The sequence below is a fragment of the Balaenoptera musculus genome, chromosome 17 (assembly GCF_009873245.2).
Source record: "Balaenoptera musculus isolate JJ_BM4_2016_0621 chromosome 17, mBalMus1.pri.v3, whole genome shotgun sequence".
NCBI classification, from domain to species: domain Eukaryota; kingdom Metazoa; phylum Chordata; class Mammalia; order Artiodactyla; family Balaenopteridae; genus Balaenoptera; species Balaenoptera musculus.
In genome coordinates, this window is record NC_045801.1 from 80,834,895 (window position 1) to 80,854,040 (window position 19,146).

Sequence of the window (19,146 nt, forward strand, 5' to 3'; positions counted from 1 at the left end):
TGCTCTAGTGGACCTGGAAGCAGCGTCGGGGGCGCGGGGCTCACGGGCCGCTGAGCGTGGAGCTCCCGGGCGCTCGTGGGCTCTCCGGGGGCGCGGAGCTCTCGCGCGCTCGTGGTTCCCGGCTTCCCCCGGCCCCAGGCGCGCGGGGTTGGAAAGCGCCCCCCGGACCCGGCGGAACCCCGCGGGGCAGCGTCTCGAACCCCGCCATCCCCGCGATCGGGAAGCCGCGAGACCCTAATTCCCTGAAGCCACGGGGAAGCGCCCCAGGGCCCTAGTCCGCGCGCTGGCCCGGGCCCCGTTCTGGTTCCGCCCCGGCTCCGCGGGCGCGGAGGCCCCGACCCACCAGCAGGAAGGAGGAGGCGCGGCCGAGGGAGGGTCGTTCCCGGCAGCGCTGCGCGGGCCGGGCCGGCGGGCAGGAAGCACGGGGGAGGCGCGCGGGCGGGGGTCCCGCGGTCCGCAGCCGGGGCGGGGCGGGGCGTGCGCGTCAGTCCGGCTAGAAAAGGCGGCGCCCGGCCCGCCCGGGGACCGCGCTCGCCGTCGGCCCGACGCCGCCATGAGCGCCGCGCTCTTCAGCCTGGACGGCCCGGCGCGCGGCGCGCCCTGGACTGCGGAGCCCGCCGCCTTCTACGAGCCCGGCCGCGCGGGGAAGCTGGGTCGCGGAGCCGAGCCGGCCGCGCCCGCCATGTACGACGACGAGAGCGCTATCGACTTCAGCGCCTACATCGACTCCATGGCCGCCGTGCCCACCCTGGAGCTGTGCCACGACGAGCTCTTCGCCGACCTCTTCAACAGCAACCACAAGGCGGGCGCCCTGGAGCTGCTGCCCGGGGGCCCCGCGCGCCCCGCGGGCCCCGGCCCCGCGCCGCGACTGCTCAAGCGCGAGCCCGACTGGGGCGACGGCGACGCGCCCGGCTCGCTGCTGCCCGCGCAGGTGGCCGCGTGCGCGCAGACGGTGGTGAGCCTGGCGGCCGCCGCGCAGCCCACGCCGCCCGCGTCGCCCGAGCCGCCGCGCCGCAGCCCCGCGCCCCCAGCTCCCGGGGCGGCGCGCGACAAGGCAGCGGGCAAGCGGGGCCCGGACCGCGGCAGCCCCGAGTACCGGCAGCGGCGGGAGCGTAACAACATCGCCGTGCGCAAGAGCCGCGACAAGGCCAAGCGGCGCAACCAGGAGATGCAGCAGAAGCTGGTGGAGCTTTCGGCCGAGAACGAGAAGCTACAGCAGCGCGTGGAGCAGCTCACGCGGGACCTGGCCGGCCTGCGGCGCTTCTTCAAGCAGCTGCCCGGCGCGCCCTTCTTGCCCGGCGCGGGGGCGGCGGACGCGCGGTGACGCGGGGGGCGTGCGGGCTGCGGCCGCAGTGCCTGGAACCGCCGGGCCGGACCCCCGGGCTGGGCCGGGACTCGGACAGCTGCCGCGTGGACCCTAAGTTACTGTGACGGCAGCTTCTCTGCATCCTACGCCCGAGGAGGCAGCTAAGGTACATTCGTAAAAGAGACTTTTCGGACAAACCTTTGTACTGTAGATACGAGGAAAAGACTGAGCATGCTCACTTTTTTATACTGATTTTTACAGTATTTGTAAGAATAAAGGCGTGTTAGACCCACCTTGATTCCTGCGCTCGCGGCCCTCCGGACTGGCCGGGGAGGGCGCGTCTGGCTGGTGTGCGCCCCGGGGCCGGGTTCCTGGAAGACTGTCGCTTTGCTTCTCCGACAGGCCAAACTCCACCTGCGGACGTGCCGGTTAACTTGCTGAGCGAGACCCGCTCGGGTGGAAGGCGCCCCGGGAATGTGTCGGAAACCGGCCGGAGCGGGTCTCACCTCGAGTGGGGGGCAGGGAGAGGAGGGCTCAGGTTATCCGAAAACCAGTCCCACTCATCTTGGCTTTCATGGGATTTACTTTCACTTTCCTCAGTCCTGTAGACAGCTTCAAGTAGATTCTCAAAGTGCATAAAGTACAGAAGTCATATAGGAGATGGAAAGGACGGTCACAAAGCTACTTAAAATCGGCTACCTTGCCGGTACTGGTAATGTTTCAAAGCTTGATCTGGACGAATAAATAAAGCCGTTGCCTTTCCCCCATGAGAGTGGGTACTAGGCAGCCTTTCTTGGTCTTGGCTGCTACGTCTATATTATGTAATTCGTTAACCGTGGCCTGTCATGATTATACTGTCCTAAGGGAGGAAACGCAAAATCTTTAGTGTCCAGAGATAATTAATCCATGGTTTTACTTTTAACTCAGATCTCTGCCAACAAGGTGAACGATTACCCAGCTCTCCTGCGGCGGCGTAATCCTGCGCAGTGCCCGGCAGGACTAACCAGACCTGTCAGTCTCTCCGTAAGGAGCTATCATCAGGCCAGTCACTTTATCTCTGCTTCATGGGAAACAGTTTTACCTCTGACATAGTTCCCCAGAACATTTTCCAAAAAATACTGAACTGCAGAACGCTTAGGCTGGACACTGTGCAGAACAGTAATATGACAATAGAGGACAAAGGTTTACACTCGGCAGGGTAATTCTTTGGGGAAATGTTAAAAGAAATATAAGAAAAACACGTTGAATCATTGTAAATTTTGAACACTTTAGAATTACAGTAGAACAAAATAACTTTTTCTACTATATTATTGTCTAAGGTAAATACAAAATGAAAACCTCAAGCTTATTTAAGCTCTATCGTGTTCCTAAATTTGCAGAAAGGCAATAAAAATATATATCATCGCAGAAAGAAGTACTTTGATTTACAGTTTACAAAGCCATTTTACTAACATTTGCCCCAGAACAATCGAAGTTCCACCTCAAGATCATAAAGTACATTCACTCTGCCTAGAGTTAACAAATAACTACCGAACCGCCACCACTCGCAGCCACTTTGTAAAGTTCACGGATCCTGCGGCTGCCAACGGTGTGCTGAAGAGGCTCCCCCCTCGCTCAGGAGTTCAACCTCTTCCAATCCCACGCAGGCCGGGCGGGTGGTGATGGACCGGACGAAACAGGTTATCGGCCCCACCTCCTTTCCGAGGACACTCCTCACCTCGTAACTCTGCAGGGATAAGAGACAGGCTGGTTAAAGCAAACAGCCCTGGGCGTGCTGTTCCAATCGGCTCGGGACACCAAAGACAGAGAAGGCCCTTCCCTGGCCCATGACCCCTCTCCAGAGGAGAGAAGAGGCTGCAATAAAAGCGAAGGAAGGAACTGCTTTTTTCTGGTAGCCGAGTTAGTTTTTACACAAGAACATTAAAAATATGTGATCGATGTTTGTTAGTGGGTGCAAGAATGTGCATCTCCCAGCTGGCCGTCCTAGGAGAGAAACTGGGGGGAAAAGCACATGGGAAGGGCTGTGCCCTGCGTCCCAGCAGGAGGCACACATCACTGCTGCTGCATCCCACTTCCCCACTCGAGCAGCACTTCTGGTCAAAGGACTTCCTTTGCCCCAAACTTCCCTCCTTAGCAGGATCCCATTTCTCCCAGAGGTACACTGAGCTGAACACCTCTTCCTATGCCACAGAGAACCTTGCCTTCACATTGTTGGATGACTATCTTAGGGAACTGGTTAATTGTGGGCAAGTTTCATTTCTACACGGGAATGTAGAGCCACGGGTGGCAGGGGCCCCAGGTGAGCGGGCTGGGAAGGTGTGCTGTGCCCTCCTGGTCTCCGTGGATCACACCTCAGAACACTTTATTTTGGGGGTGGGGCTGAAAATAAAGAGGGTTATTGGTCTTATCAGAGACTGAAGCCCTAGAAAGTCACGTGTTCTTCCGGAAACTCCTCTGCTGCCACTTGCAGAGTAACGTCAGGGGTACCTCTCAGCCCTCCTCTGTGCCAGACACTTGACGGGCGTCTGTGGCGACTGAGCTCGCTGCTAACTCGCCCCTCCAGCACTCGTGTCTTGGCGGAGGGGACTCGGAGGGGGTGGGCGGGTGTCAGACGACATGGCCAAAGCGGGCACGTCTGTAGCTCCTTGACAGGCGCCTCGCTGCCCTCCCCCTGGGTCCAGGCTGGTGGCCAACTGGCTTCTCGTGAACAGAGTGGGAGGGGCGGGGCACTGAGTGTGTCCCAGGCTCGGTCAGGACCGGGGCCCACCTTCCGCCCGGCTCGGGACCCAGACACATACTGCGAGGGCGTCCAGGCCGTGTGGGTGTCTGGCCAGAGCCCGGGAAGGTCCCAGCCGACAGGAGCACAGCGGCCAGCCGGGGACTGAAGGGCCTCCTGGGACACCAGCCCAGCTTTGGGGCACCAGCCTCTGCCCCGTGGAGCCTCGTCCGGACTGCAGGTCTGTGTGCAGAGTCCGTGTGGAAGCACCGAGCCTTGAGACGGCTCATTCTAAAGCAGTAAACGTCCAGATCGGTCTGGGAAGTGGACGCTGCCCTAAAGCCAGCTCACCGCGGTGCCCGTCTTCCCGCCTACGAGACAGGCACGGCCTCCCCACCGTGGCTCGCAGGGCGCTGTGGCTTTCCTGGTGGCACGCCGGGTGACGCGGGGCTGAGAGCCGCCGGTCCAGGCAGGCGGAGAGGGAGGGAGAGGATGCGACTGGACAGTGGGGAGGCCTCCCGCGGCCAAGACGTCAAGGTCACTCCCAGGGCTTCTGTGGAGCCCACGACGGCAGGAAGGCGGCAGTGACGCCGGGGCGGGCAGCCCCCACCCAGGGCCGGGAGGACGCCGTGGTACTGGATGCGCTGTGTCGGCCCTGAGGGCTGCACCGGCGCGTGGGTGTGGGCCCAGGCGGCCGGGTACGAGCACGGGCCTCGGCGTTGGAAGACAGTCCGCGGAAGCCCTCTTTTAAAGCGTCAGGGTTGGCAGCTACAGTTTTCGATAATAACTGTATCGTTTATAAATGGACATTACACTACAGATACATTATATTTGGCGGAAGTTAAGACAGAGAAGTTAAAACAATCACAGCAGCAAACTCATATGTGCCGGTCATACGAACATGCGTGTGTGTGTAAAATGTGCCTCTATTTTAAAGGCACGTGTGTGTGCCGGACCGGAAGCGGCACGTTTTGTTCCGGGAATGGAGCTGCGGTTCTTGTGGAAAGTCCTCATCTGATTCTCTGGATTTTGGCGAATGTACCTTCTCACCCTGAAAACCGACAGAATCCAGATAAGCCTTGTGGCCAATGCCCCCGCGAGGTCTCTCCCACAGGTAGGAAGGAAGGTGTCTGCTTCCCTCCAGGTCAGCGTAAAGCCTGAGAACCCACCGGGCGTAGGCCGGGGGGCGGTAGCGGGGGGTGAGGGGCTCGGCGCCCCCCAGTCCTACCGGCCTCGCCTCTGACAGCAGAGCAGCCATGCAGGGTCACCGAAGCGCTTGCCGGCCGGGCCGCACGCCCGCCTCTTGCGTCTCTAGGAGCAGTGGGAGAGGAGTCGAGAAGTTTCCTGTGGGGGAGGTACAGCCTGCCTCCATCAGAAGCGACACGTGAATGCGGGTTCCTGCCAGGTCCCTGGACGGAGCAGATGGCTGAGGGCCACCCTCCTGGGAGCCGGGGGCCCAGGGGAGGCAGGCGCCTGAGTAACCGCAGGGCCGGCAGGTGCTCTGGGCGCCGTCCCCAGGCGTTCAGCCATGCGCTTCGCTGGGTTCGTTTTGCTGTGTTCTCCTTAAACAGGGCTCCCCCGGCACCCTCCAGAGGAACGTGTTCTCCGATGACCCGGATCTGCCGGCTTTAGTGCCTGATTGCAGCCCCACCTTGGAACTTCCCACTCCATCGGCCTCACCTAAGTACCCACAGTCCCAGGAACCGCGGCCTCGCCACCCGTGAAACGCAGGACTCCACGAGAGCGCAACACACACAAGGCCCCTGCGGGCCCTACCCGGGCCGGCTGCCCTGCAGGTGGTGAGCAGAGCAACGGCCCCGCTCTGCGGGTGTCTCTGCATCTGGCAGGGAGCGTGCCGCCGCGGGCCTGCCCCGACGCCTCCCCGGCAGCGTGGGCTGTGCCCACGGGGAGGTGGCACGAGGACAGCGGGGAGCACGGTGCCCGGCCCATCACAAACGCTTACTTACTGTCACACACACTCAGGCGCACCTGTCTATAGGCCCTCCTACAGCCTGGTCCAAACATCAATCCCCACCGTGCAGCAGCTCCCCCGGACGAAGGTTTGCGCTGCGGGGGGTCACCGAGTTGCTCTAAAGAGATGCGTGAGGCCAGGAATCAGAGCTGGAACCAGTCAGACCAGGGATCCTTAAAGGTTCTGTGCACAGATTTGTCCACATTCCAATTTACTCCAAACTCTGACATCCGGTGCACATGAAAGAGTGTTAAGGGCTGCTTCTCCCCCGACAGCCCCAGCCCAGGAGGGGCTGGGACAGGACTGGCAAGTGGCCGGGAGAGCAGCCTGGGAGCCTCCAAATTCGGGGTGGCATCAGAGCTGGCGTTTCGCTTTGGGAACCCATCAGAAAGTTCTGCAAATGTGAGCCTCCCCCGTACACAGCAGTCTCACGAGCTGGCCCATGTCTGCCACCTGGATGTGGACCCCAGCAGGGCACAGGCACAGCACTCTCTCCAGGCCTCCGCGATTCCACAGGCCACTTGCGGGGCGTTCAAATGGCTCTGACAAGGACAGACCTCTCTCGTTTATGAGGGCCAAAAGTAAGGTATGTGTGCTCAGGTGGTGCTTTCTTTGAGGAGCACGCCTCACACCTCTTTACAAAGCTCAGCACGGTAACAGGGCAGATCTGAGAAATAACAGTCAAGTTTCCAGGCACTCAGACTAGAGAATGCCCAGCAATTTAGAAAAATGTGCGTCTCAGGTAATTGTCCTATTAACGTGAAACCATGGCAGGAGGTTTAACTTGAAACCTCAAGACCGACTTACCATAATCAAAGCTGGGGGACAGATTCGTGTGTCTACCGCAACACCGATCAGAAAATAACCTCGATTCCAAAAGGGAAAGGATCTTGTTAGCAGACTCGGGCGTGAGTCAGAAGAGGAAGCAGAAGGCCAAGCCGAGTCTCGGGAGAGTCCGGACTCTCAGCTCGCACGTGGCACACGGAGGGCCCTTGCAGCCAAGGGACACGGGGGAGGAGAGTAAGGACACGCACCTGGGCTGGGCGCCCTGACTTACCCCGTCCTCGCAGGCGGCAAACCTCAGGAGCGAAGAGATACTGTGCTGCAGCAGCTGCAAGAACAGCCACGGGCGGGGTCAGGACCCCGACCCCGCTCACCCGGAACGACCCCGCGACCGAGACCTGACGTGTGACTCTAAGCCACCAGCTTCCATCGCAGAGCCTTAAGTCAGACAGGGGAGGGCTGCGGCCCCTCGGGGGATCCCTGCCCCCTTTCCCAGGAAAAGAGCAGGAGACGCAGCCCCGGCCCGGCCGCGGGTGAAGGGGGCGCGCGGTAGGTGGACGCGGACGCACGAGCTCCCGCCGGTTCCTACCTTGACCCTCACTGTGCACTGGGGTCGCAAGGGGCAGTCCAGGAAGACCTGCAGGTGCCTTCTGAGGAGGGGAGAGGTGACCACGCGGGAGCAGGCCCCACAGGAGAAGGCGCCCCTGTTGTTTGGAAACAAGAAGGCACAGAGTGCGGGAGCCTGGTGGCGGGCAGACAGACAGACACTCCCTGCACGCGAGCGAGTGTCCGTCTGCCGTGTTAGAGGGGGGCTCAGAAACCCGGCTCCTGGAAGAGGCCCCAAGCAGCCTGGGCTCCGCGGTCGCAGCGCCCGGAGCGGGGGGCGCCCCCGGCCGAGCACGCAGCCAACAAGGGGAAGGGCCGGACCGGCACACCTGCTCCCACCATCAGTGTCTCTGCTCCTTCTTGCTTCCAAGGAAACCCTGTCCAGGCCACCACCTGAGGTGTCACGGAGCAGGAACGTGGTGACACGCCCTGTGCACGTGCCTCTGACAGTCACGGGGGGGGGGCCGGAGGACGGGCTCCGAGGACGGGCCCCGGGGTGGGGGCCGGTAAGGCTGGCAGGGATGTCCGCTTGCAGAGGTCGGCTGTGCCGTCACCGAGTGCGCCTCACGTTCACGTTAGCCCCGAGTTCTTTTTCTCCCGCCTGATAACAAAGACGCTGAGGAAACCTGGCTCTTTTCTCTTTTAAGACAGGAAGAGCCTCGGGGAACAGCAGAACCCCAGTCGTGAGGAGAGAAAACACGGCGCCCGGCCTCCTCCTGCAGCTTGGCCGCTCCGTGTGCCCTGGGCCTGGCCCCTGGGGTCCCGGGCCGCTGCCGCCGCTGTCCCTACCTGTCTTCCGGCCTCCGTTCCAGTCTCTCACCGCCACACAGGTCACACGCAGGCCACGAGCAGGCGGTGCTCTCGTCCACGGCGACCACAGCGCCTAGGCCCAGGGAAGCAGAGCCGGGCTCAGAGGCGGCTCTGTCCCCCAACTTCTCTTTGCCCCTCAGGTCACAGACGGTAACATGAGGTGCCCCAGGTTTGCTTCTCATGTGTGAGTTTATATAAATGTTCCTAAGCTTTTTATAATTTCCATTTATTGCACAAAATTACAACAAAGAGCAAGTCTTAAAGCTTAGGCATGTTACTACCTAACCGAGTATTTTCGTTTTTGCCTTTTTCCAACGTGCAGGTTCTGAGGCCGTGACAAGCACCCCATCCCTGCACCGTCTCTTCCTGCCCTTGGGCTGCTGCATGGCTGTCCCCTTAGGTCACGGTTCCCTCGGCCACTCTCCAGACTGGACACCAGGTCGCCGAAGTGCCCTAGCCCGAGGCGGTGGGCATCTGTCTACCTGGCTCCTTCTGTGCTGGACCCTTCTCTTAGGATGCGCTCGCGGAGTGGAGTTAACTGCGTCCAAGCGCGTGAGCACAGAGATGGCGGAACCCCTTTCAGAGGCGCTTCCCACAGAACCTCCGACTCCTGCCGTCCATGCCCGCCCACTGCACTGACGCGCACATGGAGTATTTGCCTCCCGGACAGTAGGGTGGAATTCCACAGCTTCGGTTCCACTTCTTTGATACGGAAAGAGAAATATTCTTATTGGCTTGTCAGTATCTCTTCTTATATGATTTCTCTGGTTCCCTCATTTCTTTTTTACTCCAACATTTGTGATTCATTTATTCAACAAAGAAATACATACACAATGCTCTTTAGTGTGGGATATACACATAGCACTTTGAACATAAGGGTAGATGCCACAATCTACACTTTAATGGACGCCACAGTCAGGCTGGAAAAGCAGATAAACAAATAACAAGTATAAAGATCATGAAATATGGGAGAAAATATCTGCAAAAGACACTCTGATAAAGGACTGCTATCCAAAATATATTAAGAACTTTTAAAACTCAACAATAAAGGGACTTCCCTGGTGGTCCAGTGGTTAAGAATCTGCTTTCCAATACAGGGGGCACGGGTTCGAGCCCTGGTTGGGAAACTAAGATCCCACATGCCGTGCAGCACAGCCACCCCCCCCAAAACAACAACAACAACAAAAAAAACTCGACAATAAGAATCAGAATAACCTGATTAAAAATTGGGCCAAAGACTTTAACACACAACTCACCAGAGGAGATACAGAGACGGCAGAAAAGCACGTGAAAAGATGTTCAGCATCATGTCTCGAGGGAAATGCAAATGAACTCAGCAATGAGACACCACGACACACCTGTGAGCATGGCCGAAGCCCACGCACTGACAGCACCAGGTGCCGGGGAGGGTGCGGAGCAGCAGGGACTCTCACCGTTGCTGGTGGGGATGCAGATGGTGCAGCCACTTTGGAGGACAGTTTGGCAGTTTCTTACAAAATTAAACACAGTCTTACCATACAATCAAACAATCACGCTCCTTGGAATTTACACAAAGGAGCTGAAAATGTATGTCCACATAAACACTGGCATGTGGATATTTACAGCAGCTTTATTCATAATTACCACAACATGGAAGCAACCAAGATGTCCGTCAGTAGGTGAATGGATACATAAGCTCTGGTTCATCTAGAAAGTGGAATGTTATTCAATGATTTTTAAAAAATGAGTTCTCAAGCCATGAAAAGACATGAAGGGACCTTAAATGCGTATTACTAAGTGAAAAAAGGCAAGCTCAAAAGGCTACACACTGTATGATTCCAACTATAGGACATTCTGGAAAAAGCAAAACTATACAGATGGTGAAGAGATCAGTGGTTTCCAGGTACTGAGCGGGAGAGAGGGCTGAAGAGGCGGAGCCCAGGGGATTTTAGGCCAGGGAAACTATTCTGTGTGACGCTGTAAGGATGGCTGCATGTCCTAAGTGTGTCTAAGTCCATAAAGTGACACCACCAAGAGTGAACCCTGCTGTCAACTACGGACTCTGGACGACGATGGCGTGTCGATCAGGGTCATCAACTATCCGGGGGGGGGTGCTGACGGCGGGCGAGGCTGTGTGTATGGGGTGGGGGGATGCGGAAAAGCTCTGCACACTGTGCTCAGTTTTGCTGTGAACCTAAAACTGCTCTAAAAAAAACCCAGTTTATTAAAGAAAACCATGAAATACGTGCTAAACTAAGAAATGGAAAAGACCCCTCAGGGGTGCAACAGAGAGGCCTGCAGGCTGGCCCAAGTGCCGGGGAGACTTCCCGAAGGAGCGGGCCTGGGGTGGGGGGCTGCAGGTACGGAGAGGCACAGGCCCACTCTGCACCCGGAGGTGGGGCTGGAGGCCCAACAGGCAGAAAGAAGAGGCAGGTGAGACCGCTGTGAAGCCTGCAGGCTGGCAGGCCAGGGCCACCCAGGGTCTCGCTGGGGATTCTAGGCTTGGTCTTGGAAGGGATGAGAAGCCAGAAAGGAATTTTAAACGGGATTGAGTTGGTCTGATTTTCTTGGAATGTGAAGCATTGTACATACCATCAAGATTCACTGCAAATCACAGACCATCCCTGTTGAAAAGTGGTGAAATTAGACATTTGAAAAAAAGTAAGATGTGACCGAAGTTTCCAGAAAGATGGAAGAGTCATCCTTCACACTCTTGGAGCAAAGAATTTCATTCTCCACTAGAACAAACATTAGGAGAAAATTTATTTGTAGAGGATAAAACAGAATGACGAGAACTAAGTAGGCCCAGCTTATCAAAATGCATTCGGGCAATGCATCCTTGAATGGCTTTTTAAAAATGAAAATAATACAGCTTGATTTTAAAAAGGCTGCCCAGCTAATTTCATTGTTCTTGCAAATCTAATCAAGATTGAGTCAAAGCAATGAAAAGTTAAGCCAATAAGAGCTTATGATACAGCCGAAGGCGTGTCTTCATGAATGTCAAGAGTCCAGGTTGCGGGGAGGGCTCCCACCCCAGGGCGTGTCAGCACAGAGGCTCACACAGTCCTTGACAGGTCTGCTAAATGAACTAAGGAAAAGAAGACTGCTACAAACCACAGTTCCCTTCACCCTAGAATATTTTTGGGTGTTAACAGCATTTACACTTACATGAGATTAAGCAATTTCCCTCCAATTAGGGAACAAGGCACGAGCTGAGGAAATACATTTCATCTGGGGTCTCCACACTACTGGCAATCCCTTCTGGCAGCCCAGGGGACAGCTGGGAATTGTACTATTAACCTTTAGTATCTAGGACATTCACTTAAAGAAGCATCAGAAGGAAAACAACAACTGTTGTTAGGGTTTGAGAATTCTGGCAAATTGCTGCAATTTGCTGTTAAAAGCCTTTACATTCTTTGTCTCATTTACAGAAACCTCTTGTAATTAGGCTTGGGAAGGTGTATCACATGTTTATAAAAACGACTTAGTAAAAGGTCCTTCCTGAGGGTCCTATCGGAGGCACTCGGGCCCGTCCTTCGTGGGCGGCCAGCTCTCTGCCACACTGTCCCCACCCTTCTTTCTGGCTGAAAGAAGTTGGGGCTCAGGACCTTCTTCTAGGTCGAGGTCGACACCCGGTTTGAGGACAGGACTCTGCCCCCTGCATAGCGCAGGGAAGATCACCGCCCACCAGCAAGCGGCAGATACAGAGTATCAAGTGGGGCAAGGAAGATAAAACCAACTGCAAAACTGTCCCCAAAAACAGACTGGAAGGAAGTCCCTGCAGCTCTGGGAGCCGACTCTCGGGGAGGGAGGCCGTGGGCGCCGTCACCTCCTGGAGACGTCTTCCTGGCAGGCGCTGCTGGCTCTCAGTGAGTGACTGACGCACAGACCGCTCTCTGCGTCCGTCCCAGCTCTGCTCAGGGAACACGCTCACTGTCCTGCCAGGTCCAGGCGGCCGAGGGAGACCCTGAGGCCAGCTGAGAGCCCCGCCTGGGGCAGGCCGGGCAGAGCAGAGCACGGCTGAGGGGCTATCCTGGATTTGATGGAATCCAGTCTGGGCCAGCCCACGGCTGGCTGGAGGGCAGGGGGTCCCGTCCCTGTGTCCAGCTGGGAGCTGGTCCCTGCCTGGTCTCTGCCTTGGCCAGGGGCTCCTGTGTGGGAGGCTGGGCCCACCCCTGGTTTTTGCAGCTGGGCTTCGTCTTCTCTTAATCCCTAGGTAGCTGGGCCTTCTCGGAGGGTCTGGCCGCACTGTGGTAACAGCCTGTACACATCCACTGACCCACCTGCACGCCTGCAGGACAGCTTCCGAGAGACCCCCAGAGTGCTCAACGTTAAAACGGTAATGAAGGTAATGAAATGATATAGGTCAGAAATTGGACCTACATGAAGTAAAGGAAGGGCACTGGAAAAGGAATAAATGAGGGTAAAGTAAAATCTTTAACCTCTGTTGTTCTAAACTGATCTATAACAACGATGGGTTCAGTGTTATGCCTTGTGAGTAAGTGAAGTGAATGACAGCTGTTATAAGGGACTGAGGGAGAGACTGATAGCGTGGCTGCACCCTGAAGCAGGCAGTGTTATCTGAAAGTGGATTTGACTGGTTCTAAGTGTACACTGCAAACTCTAGGGCAACTACTAAAACTTTTTTCCAGAAGTATAATTGACACACTGAGAGAGAGGAGAAAATGGAATCATACAGAATGCTCAATTAAAATGAGAAAAGGCAGGGACTTCCCTGGCGTCCAGTGGTTAGGACCTGGCGCTTCCACTGCCGAGGGCCTGGGTTTGATCCCTGGTCGGGGAACTAAGATCCCACCTGGTGCAGCCAAGGGGGAAAAAAATAATGAGAAAAGGCAGGAAGAAAGTGGAAAACAAAAAAAGAAACAAGAGCAAGGAACAGAAAACAAATATACGTATGATAGATCTTAACCCAATGATAGAAATATTCGCTTTAAATGTCAATGGTCTAAATATAAGAAAGAGACTCTTAAGAGCGGACAAAAAATGTGAGCCATCTCTACGGTGTCTACAAGAAATCTGCTTCAAACACAAAGACTCAAAGAGATGAAAAGCAAAGGGATAGAAAAAGTTATATTATGCTCATGCTAATAAGAGAAAACTAGAGAGCTACATTAATTTCAGACACAGCCGACTTCGGAGCAAGGAAAGTCATCAGGGATCGAGAGGGGCATTATTACCTCATGGGAAAGGGGTCTGTTCTCCTAGGAGACGTATCTGTCCTTAATGTGTGTCTGCCTAACAACAGGCTGCTAAAACCACGTGAAGCCACCTGACAGAACTGTGAGGAGAGAAACAGACCCATGGCTGTATTTTATATATTGTGTTTGGAGACTTCAAGTCCCCTTACCAGTGACTGACAGATCCACAGGCAGAAAATCATAAAGACATAGTTGAACTGAGTAGCACCATTCCCGGTTCTGACTGATGTTTACAGACGCCTCCATCCGACAAAAGAAGGACACACCTTCCTCTCAAGCTCTCATGGGACATTCATCCAGACAGACCACATTCTGGGCCACAAAACACACCTTAACACATTTAAAGGTATAAAAATCATACTAAATGTGCTCTTAAACCACAATGGAATTAAACAGAAATCAATAACAGAAAGATAACTGGAAACCCTCCAAATATTTGGAGATTAAACAATGCACTTCTAAATAACACGTGCGTCAAAGAAGAAATCTCGAGAAATTTGAAAATACCTTGAACTAAATGAAAACAAAAACACAACAAAACTTGTGGGGTGCAGCAAAAGCAGTGCTTAGAGAAGTTTACAGCACTAAATGTAAATATTAGAAAACATCTAAAATCGATAATCTAAGCTTTCATCTTAAGAAACAAGAAAAAGAGAAGCAAACTAAAACACAAAGTAAGGAGAACATAAGCAGTAACAAAAATTAGAGCAGAAATCAATGACATTGAAAACAGGAAATCAATAGAAAAAAAATCAAGAAACCCAAAAGTTGGTTCTTTGAAAAGGTCAATAAAAATCAATAAACTTCCAGCTAGGATAACCAAGGATAAAAGAGAGAAGAAACAAATTATTTATATCAGAAATGAAAGAGGGGCCGTCATTACTGCTCCCGTGGATCAGTAATAAAAGGAGAATAAAGGAATGTCAGAAATAACTCTATGCACCCAAGTTCAATAACTTAGGTGAAATGGACCAATTCCTTGAAAGACACAATCTGCAAAAACTCCCACAAGAATTAACTAGTGATCTGAATAGGCTGAGACCTACAGGCACACCTCAGAGACACTGTGGGCTCGGATCCAGACCACTCACCACAATAAAGCGAATACTGCCATAAAGCTAGTCACATGAATTTGGGGGGTTCCCTGTGCATATAAGAGTTACGTCTACACTATACTGTAGTCTATTAAGTGTGCAATACATACATTATGTCTAAAAAAACCCACTTAATTAAAGAATACTTAATTGCTAAACTATGCTAACCATCATCTGAGCCTTCAGCAAGTCATAATGTTTTTGTAATAGTAGCATCAAACATCACTGACCACAGATCACCACAGCAAATATAATCATAATGAAGAAATCTGAAATATTGCACAAATTACCAAAACGTGACACCAAGACACAAAGTGAGCAAATGCTGTTGAAAAATAGCACTGATAGACTTGCTTGACACAGGGTTGCCACAAAACTTCAATGTGTGAAAAATGCACGATCTACCAAGCTCAATAAAACAAGGTAAGCCTATATTAAAGCAACTGAATCAATAATTCATAACCTTCCAAAACAGAAAGCACCAGGCCCAGATGGGTTCACGGATAAATTCTATCAAACATTTAAGAAAGGAATTATACCAGTACTCTATCATTTCTTCCACGAAGATAGTAGCAGAAGGAATACTTCCTAACTCATCCTCTGAGGACAGCATTCACCTGGTACCAAATCCAGATAAAGACATTACATGAAAGGAAAACTACAGACCAATATCTCTCATGAACATAGTTAGAAAAGTCCTTAACAAGATATTAGCAATCTAATCCAACTATATAAAATAAAGGATTATACCATGACCAAATGGGATTTATTACAGGTTTACAAGGCTGGTTCAGTATTTTAAAAAATCAATTACTGTAATTTATCATATCAACAGACTAAAGAAAAATCATATGATCATATCAATAGATGCAGAAAAAGTGTTGGACAAAATCCGACACCCATTCATGATAAAAACTCTCAGTAGCCTAGGAAAAGAGGGGGTTTCCACAACTTGGTAAAGAACATTTACAAAAAACCTACAGACAGAATAAACCAACAAAGAAGTTATGTGATTTAGGAAAGAATGAATCGAACCTAAATGATTAATAGAAGGGAGGTCCAGGACAATAGCTGACCACAGAGCAACTAGTCAAGATTGGTTCAGAGGGACAGAAGGCTCCAGGAGGGAGATTACAAAGGAGAAGGATGACTCCAAAGATTTGTCACCGTGTTTGAGGATTTGGGAGAAAATTAGGGTGTAGGGCAGGCAGTGCTAGGAAAATAAAAGTCAACATAAAACTCCATGAAAAAAACCATAGAAGAAAGGAACTAGAGTGTGTAGACTAGTTTCCCGTTCAGCTAAAAATATCTATATAATCATAAAAATACCATTTTTAAAGATGTTTTTCATGTGGACCATTTTTAAAGTCTTTATTTAATTTGTTACAATACTGCTTCTGATTTATGTTTTGTTTTTTTGGCCGTGAGGCATGTGGGATCTTAGCTCCCCAACCAGGGATTGAACCCAGACCCCTTGCACTGGAAGGCGAAGTCTTAACCACCAGACCACCAGGGAAGTCCCAAAATACCACTTATTGATTTTCATCTTTGAGGATCAACCTGTAGACAAAGTGCAAGGCTTTATAGCTACAGAACAGCATCAACCTTAGCAACACACAGAACCAACTGGAGGGGAAGGAAGAGAGCGGTAGGAGAAGAGCAGGGTTCTTTTCCTTCAATGTGTGGAATAAAGAGCTTATCTTTAGCAGAAAAAACAACAAACAAAAAAACAAAACCCCTACAGCTAACATCATTACCTAATGGTGAGAAAGAAAGTTGATGCTTTCTCCTTAAGATCAGCAACAGGGCAAGGAAGTCCCCTCTCACCGCTTCTACGCAACCTGGTGCTGGGAGTCCCAGTTTATGCGAGAGGCCAGAAAAGGAAATAAAATGTACACAGGTCGGGAATGAAGAAAAACACTGTCCTGTCCACAGATGACAGTTTTCTCTGTAGAATACCCCAAAGAATCAACAACAAAAAATCTAGAACTACAAACATGTCTGTAGCTAGGTTGTAGGATACAAGGTTAAAATACAAAAGTCAATTGCTTTCCTATATACTAACAATAAACAAGGAAATTTGAAATTAAAAACACACAACACCATTTACATTAGCTAAAATAAATGAAATACTTAGGTATAAGTGTAGCAAAATATGTACAAGATCTATATGAGGAAAACTACAAAACTCTCCTGAAAGAAATCAACGGTGAGATATTCCATGTTTACGTACAGGAAGACTCAACAGTGTTAAGATGTACATTTTTTCTAAGTTGCTCTACAGATTCAACACAATCCCAATCAAAATCCTAGCAAGTTATTCTGTGGATACCAACAAACCGATTTTAAAGTTTATATGGAAGACAAAAAGACCTAGAATAGCCAAGACAATAATGAAGAACAACGCTGGAGGACTGACACACAACACAACAAAGCTACCATAATCAGGACAGTGTTGTATCAGTGAAAGAACAAATAAATCAGTGCAACAGAATAGAGAGCCTAGAAATAGACCCACATAAATATAGTTGACTGATCTTTGAATAGAGAAAGGACAGTCTTTTCAACAGTGACAGAACAACTGACAAACACATGGGAAAAAAATGAATCCAGAAAGACCTTACACCTTTCACAAAATTTAACTGAAAATGGATCATAGACTTAAGTGTAAAATGCAAAACTATAAAACTCCTAGAAGAAAACAGGAGAAAATCTGGGTGACCCTGGATCAGACAACGAGTTTTTAGATACACCAAAAGCACAATTCATGAAAAATAAAAGTTGATGTTGGACTTCACTAAAATTAAAACTGGTCTGCAGACACTGTTAAGAAAATGAAGAGACAAGCCAGGGACAGGAAAAAATATTTGCAAAAGACCTATCTGACAAAGGACTGTTACCCAAAATATATGAAAAAACTCTTAAAACTCAACAATAAGAAAATGAACAACCTGAATAAAAAATGGACCAAAGCCCTTCACAGACACCTCACCACAGAAGATATACAGATGGCAAATAAGCACATGCAAGACGCTCCACAACCCATGTGGTCAGGGAAACGCAAGCTAAAATAGCAATGAGGCACCATCACACACCTGTTAGAATGGCTGACAACCTACAGCCCCGAGAACACCAAACGCTGGTGAGGACGTGGAGCGCAGGGGGTGTGACCTGTCACAGAGCTCTCTGCTCTGGGGGCACGAGGAGGACTGTGCCAGCCCAGCTCTCCCTCCACTGCCCAGGTGTCGCTCCACGGGTGGTGCTGGCCAGAGACCCTCCACCAACACTGCCCTTCTCCAGAGAGGCCCCAGTAGACACTGGATCTCTCACCGTGGGCCACACTTCCTGACGCTGCCCTTTGGTCACCTTGTCTGCACCGGGAGTGCCCAATCTCAGTCTCAGCTCTGTCCCCCTGAAGGGTTGCTTTCTATGGCGGGGGCACAGCTTCCTCCCAGATCTGCTGCTGCTCTCTAGTTACGATCATGGCCCACGCAAACCCACCCGAAGAATGGAAAATAGATGTCCGCCCAAAGGCCTTACGTGAATATTCACAGCGACATGAATCGCAGTATCAAAAAAATGTGCATCAACTGATGAATGGATAAACAAAACAGGGTCTACCCATATGATGGAATATTCAGCCACAGAAAGGAATGCAGGCTGAGAAATGCCTCGAAAATGTCCTGCTGAGTGAAAGCAGCCAGAAACCAAGAGGCACACAGCGCACAATTCACGCGCATGAGCGTCCATGAGGCTGAAGGTAGAGAAGCAGGAGCCAGGGGCTGGGCGGGGACAGGGCGTGACTGCTGACAGACGGGGGTTCCTCTCTGGGGCTAGTTAGTGGGCGTGGTTGCACAACTGTGTGAACACACTAGAAACAGTGAGCTGTACACTTTAAAAGGGTGAGTTTCATCTCAATGACACTGGGATTGAAAACTAGACTGCCACTTTGTTTTCAAAGCCACTCAGATGACAAAAGCCAAGATGTAGACTAGGAGGTGGATGCACAACCCTGTAAATGGACCGACAGCCACTGAGTTTCTCGCTCTGTAGCGGTTAATGCTGTGTTCTGTAAAGCTCACTATAATTTTTTTTTTTTTTTTTTAAATATTAGGGTCTTCAGAAAAATCGGGTCTTCTCTCTGTCCCTACAAGTGTCTACACATTCTCCTCTGCTTGCACCTCTGTGCTTCTTACTCCCTTGGCTGCAGGTAAGAGTGGGTCAGGTTCCAAACCCTCCTCAGGAAGCCAGCTCTTCAGGTGCATTTTCTCATAAAGTGGTGCTTCAGGTGGTGGCGATGCCTGCGGTCCCCTGAGGCCCAAGTGGGAGGGGTGGGGACTGTCACTTGGGGGCTGCTTCCTCACCCTTCCCTGCTCTGAGCCCGGGAGCGACCCGCTCTGAGAGAGGTGAGGGGATGGGAGCCTCTCGGCGGGCGGCTGGAAACCACAGGCTGTGGACAGGCTGCCCGAGTCTGCTCGAGTTTGGCCCTCTCAGCCTCCAGACGCGCGGCCACCCTCCCCCGTGCGCCTCCAAACAGCAGCGCAATCATCTTCCTGCCGACAGCCAGCCACGGCTTTGCACCACAGTCGGTCCGTGGTGCTGAAAGAATCGCTTCATTTAAGACAAAAATCTGACCATCCCACCTCGTTAACACGGCCGGG

General features: G+C 52.1%; 2 protein-coding genes across 3 annotated transcripts in view; one reads left to right on the forward strand and one right to left on the reverse strand.

Moving 5' to 3' along the window:
* The first annotated feature begins 70 nt into the window (after window positions 1-70).
* On the forward strand, window positions 71-2,119 carry CEBPD (CCAAT enhancer binding protein delta). The gene has a single exon (XM_036829920.1). It carries the CDS (start codon window positions 554-556, stop codon window positions 1,322-1,324), a length of 771 nt encoding a protein of 256 aa, XP_036685815.1. The 5' UTR covers window positions 71-553; the 3' UTR covers window positions 1,325-2,119.
* Window positions 2,120-2,271: 152 nt separating this feature from the next.
* The window catches only part of SPIDR (scaffold protein involved in DNA repair), a 229,963-nt gene continuing 213,088 nt past the window's right edge, over window positions 2,272-19,146 (reverse strand). For both annotated transcript variants that reach the window (XM_036829918.1, XM_036829919.1), the window contains exons 13-16: window positions 8,173-8,266; window positions 7,367-7,481; window positions 7,052-7,105; window positions 2,272-3,032 (exon numbers count right to left, since the gene is read on the reverse strand). In XM_036829918.1, the coding sequence (XP_036685813.1) occupies window positions 2,871-3,032; window positions 7,052-7,105; window positions 7,367-7,481; window positions 8,173-8,266 (425 nt within the window). In that variant the 3' untranslated portion in view covers window positions 2,272-2,870. The remainder of the gene's footprint in view (window positions 3,033-7,051; window positions 7,106-7,366; window positions 7,482-8,172; window positions 8,267-19,146) is intronic.

What these genes read in the sequence shown, in the direction of transcription:
- CEBPD (XM_036829920.1), top strand. Translation starts at nt 554, where the DNA reads ATGAGCGCCGCGCTCTTCAGCCTGGACGGCCCGGCGCGCGGCGCGCCC.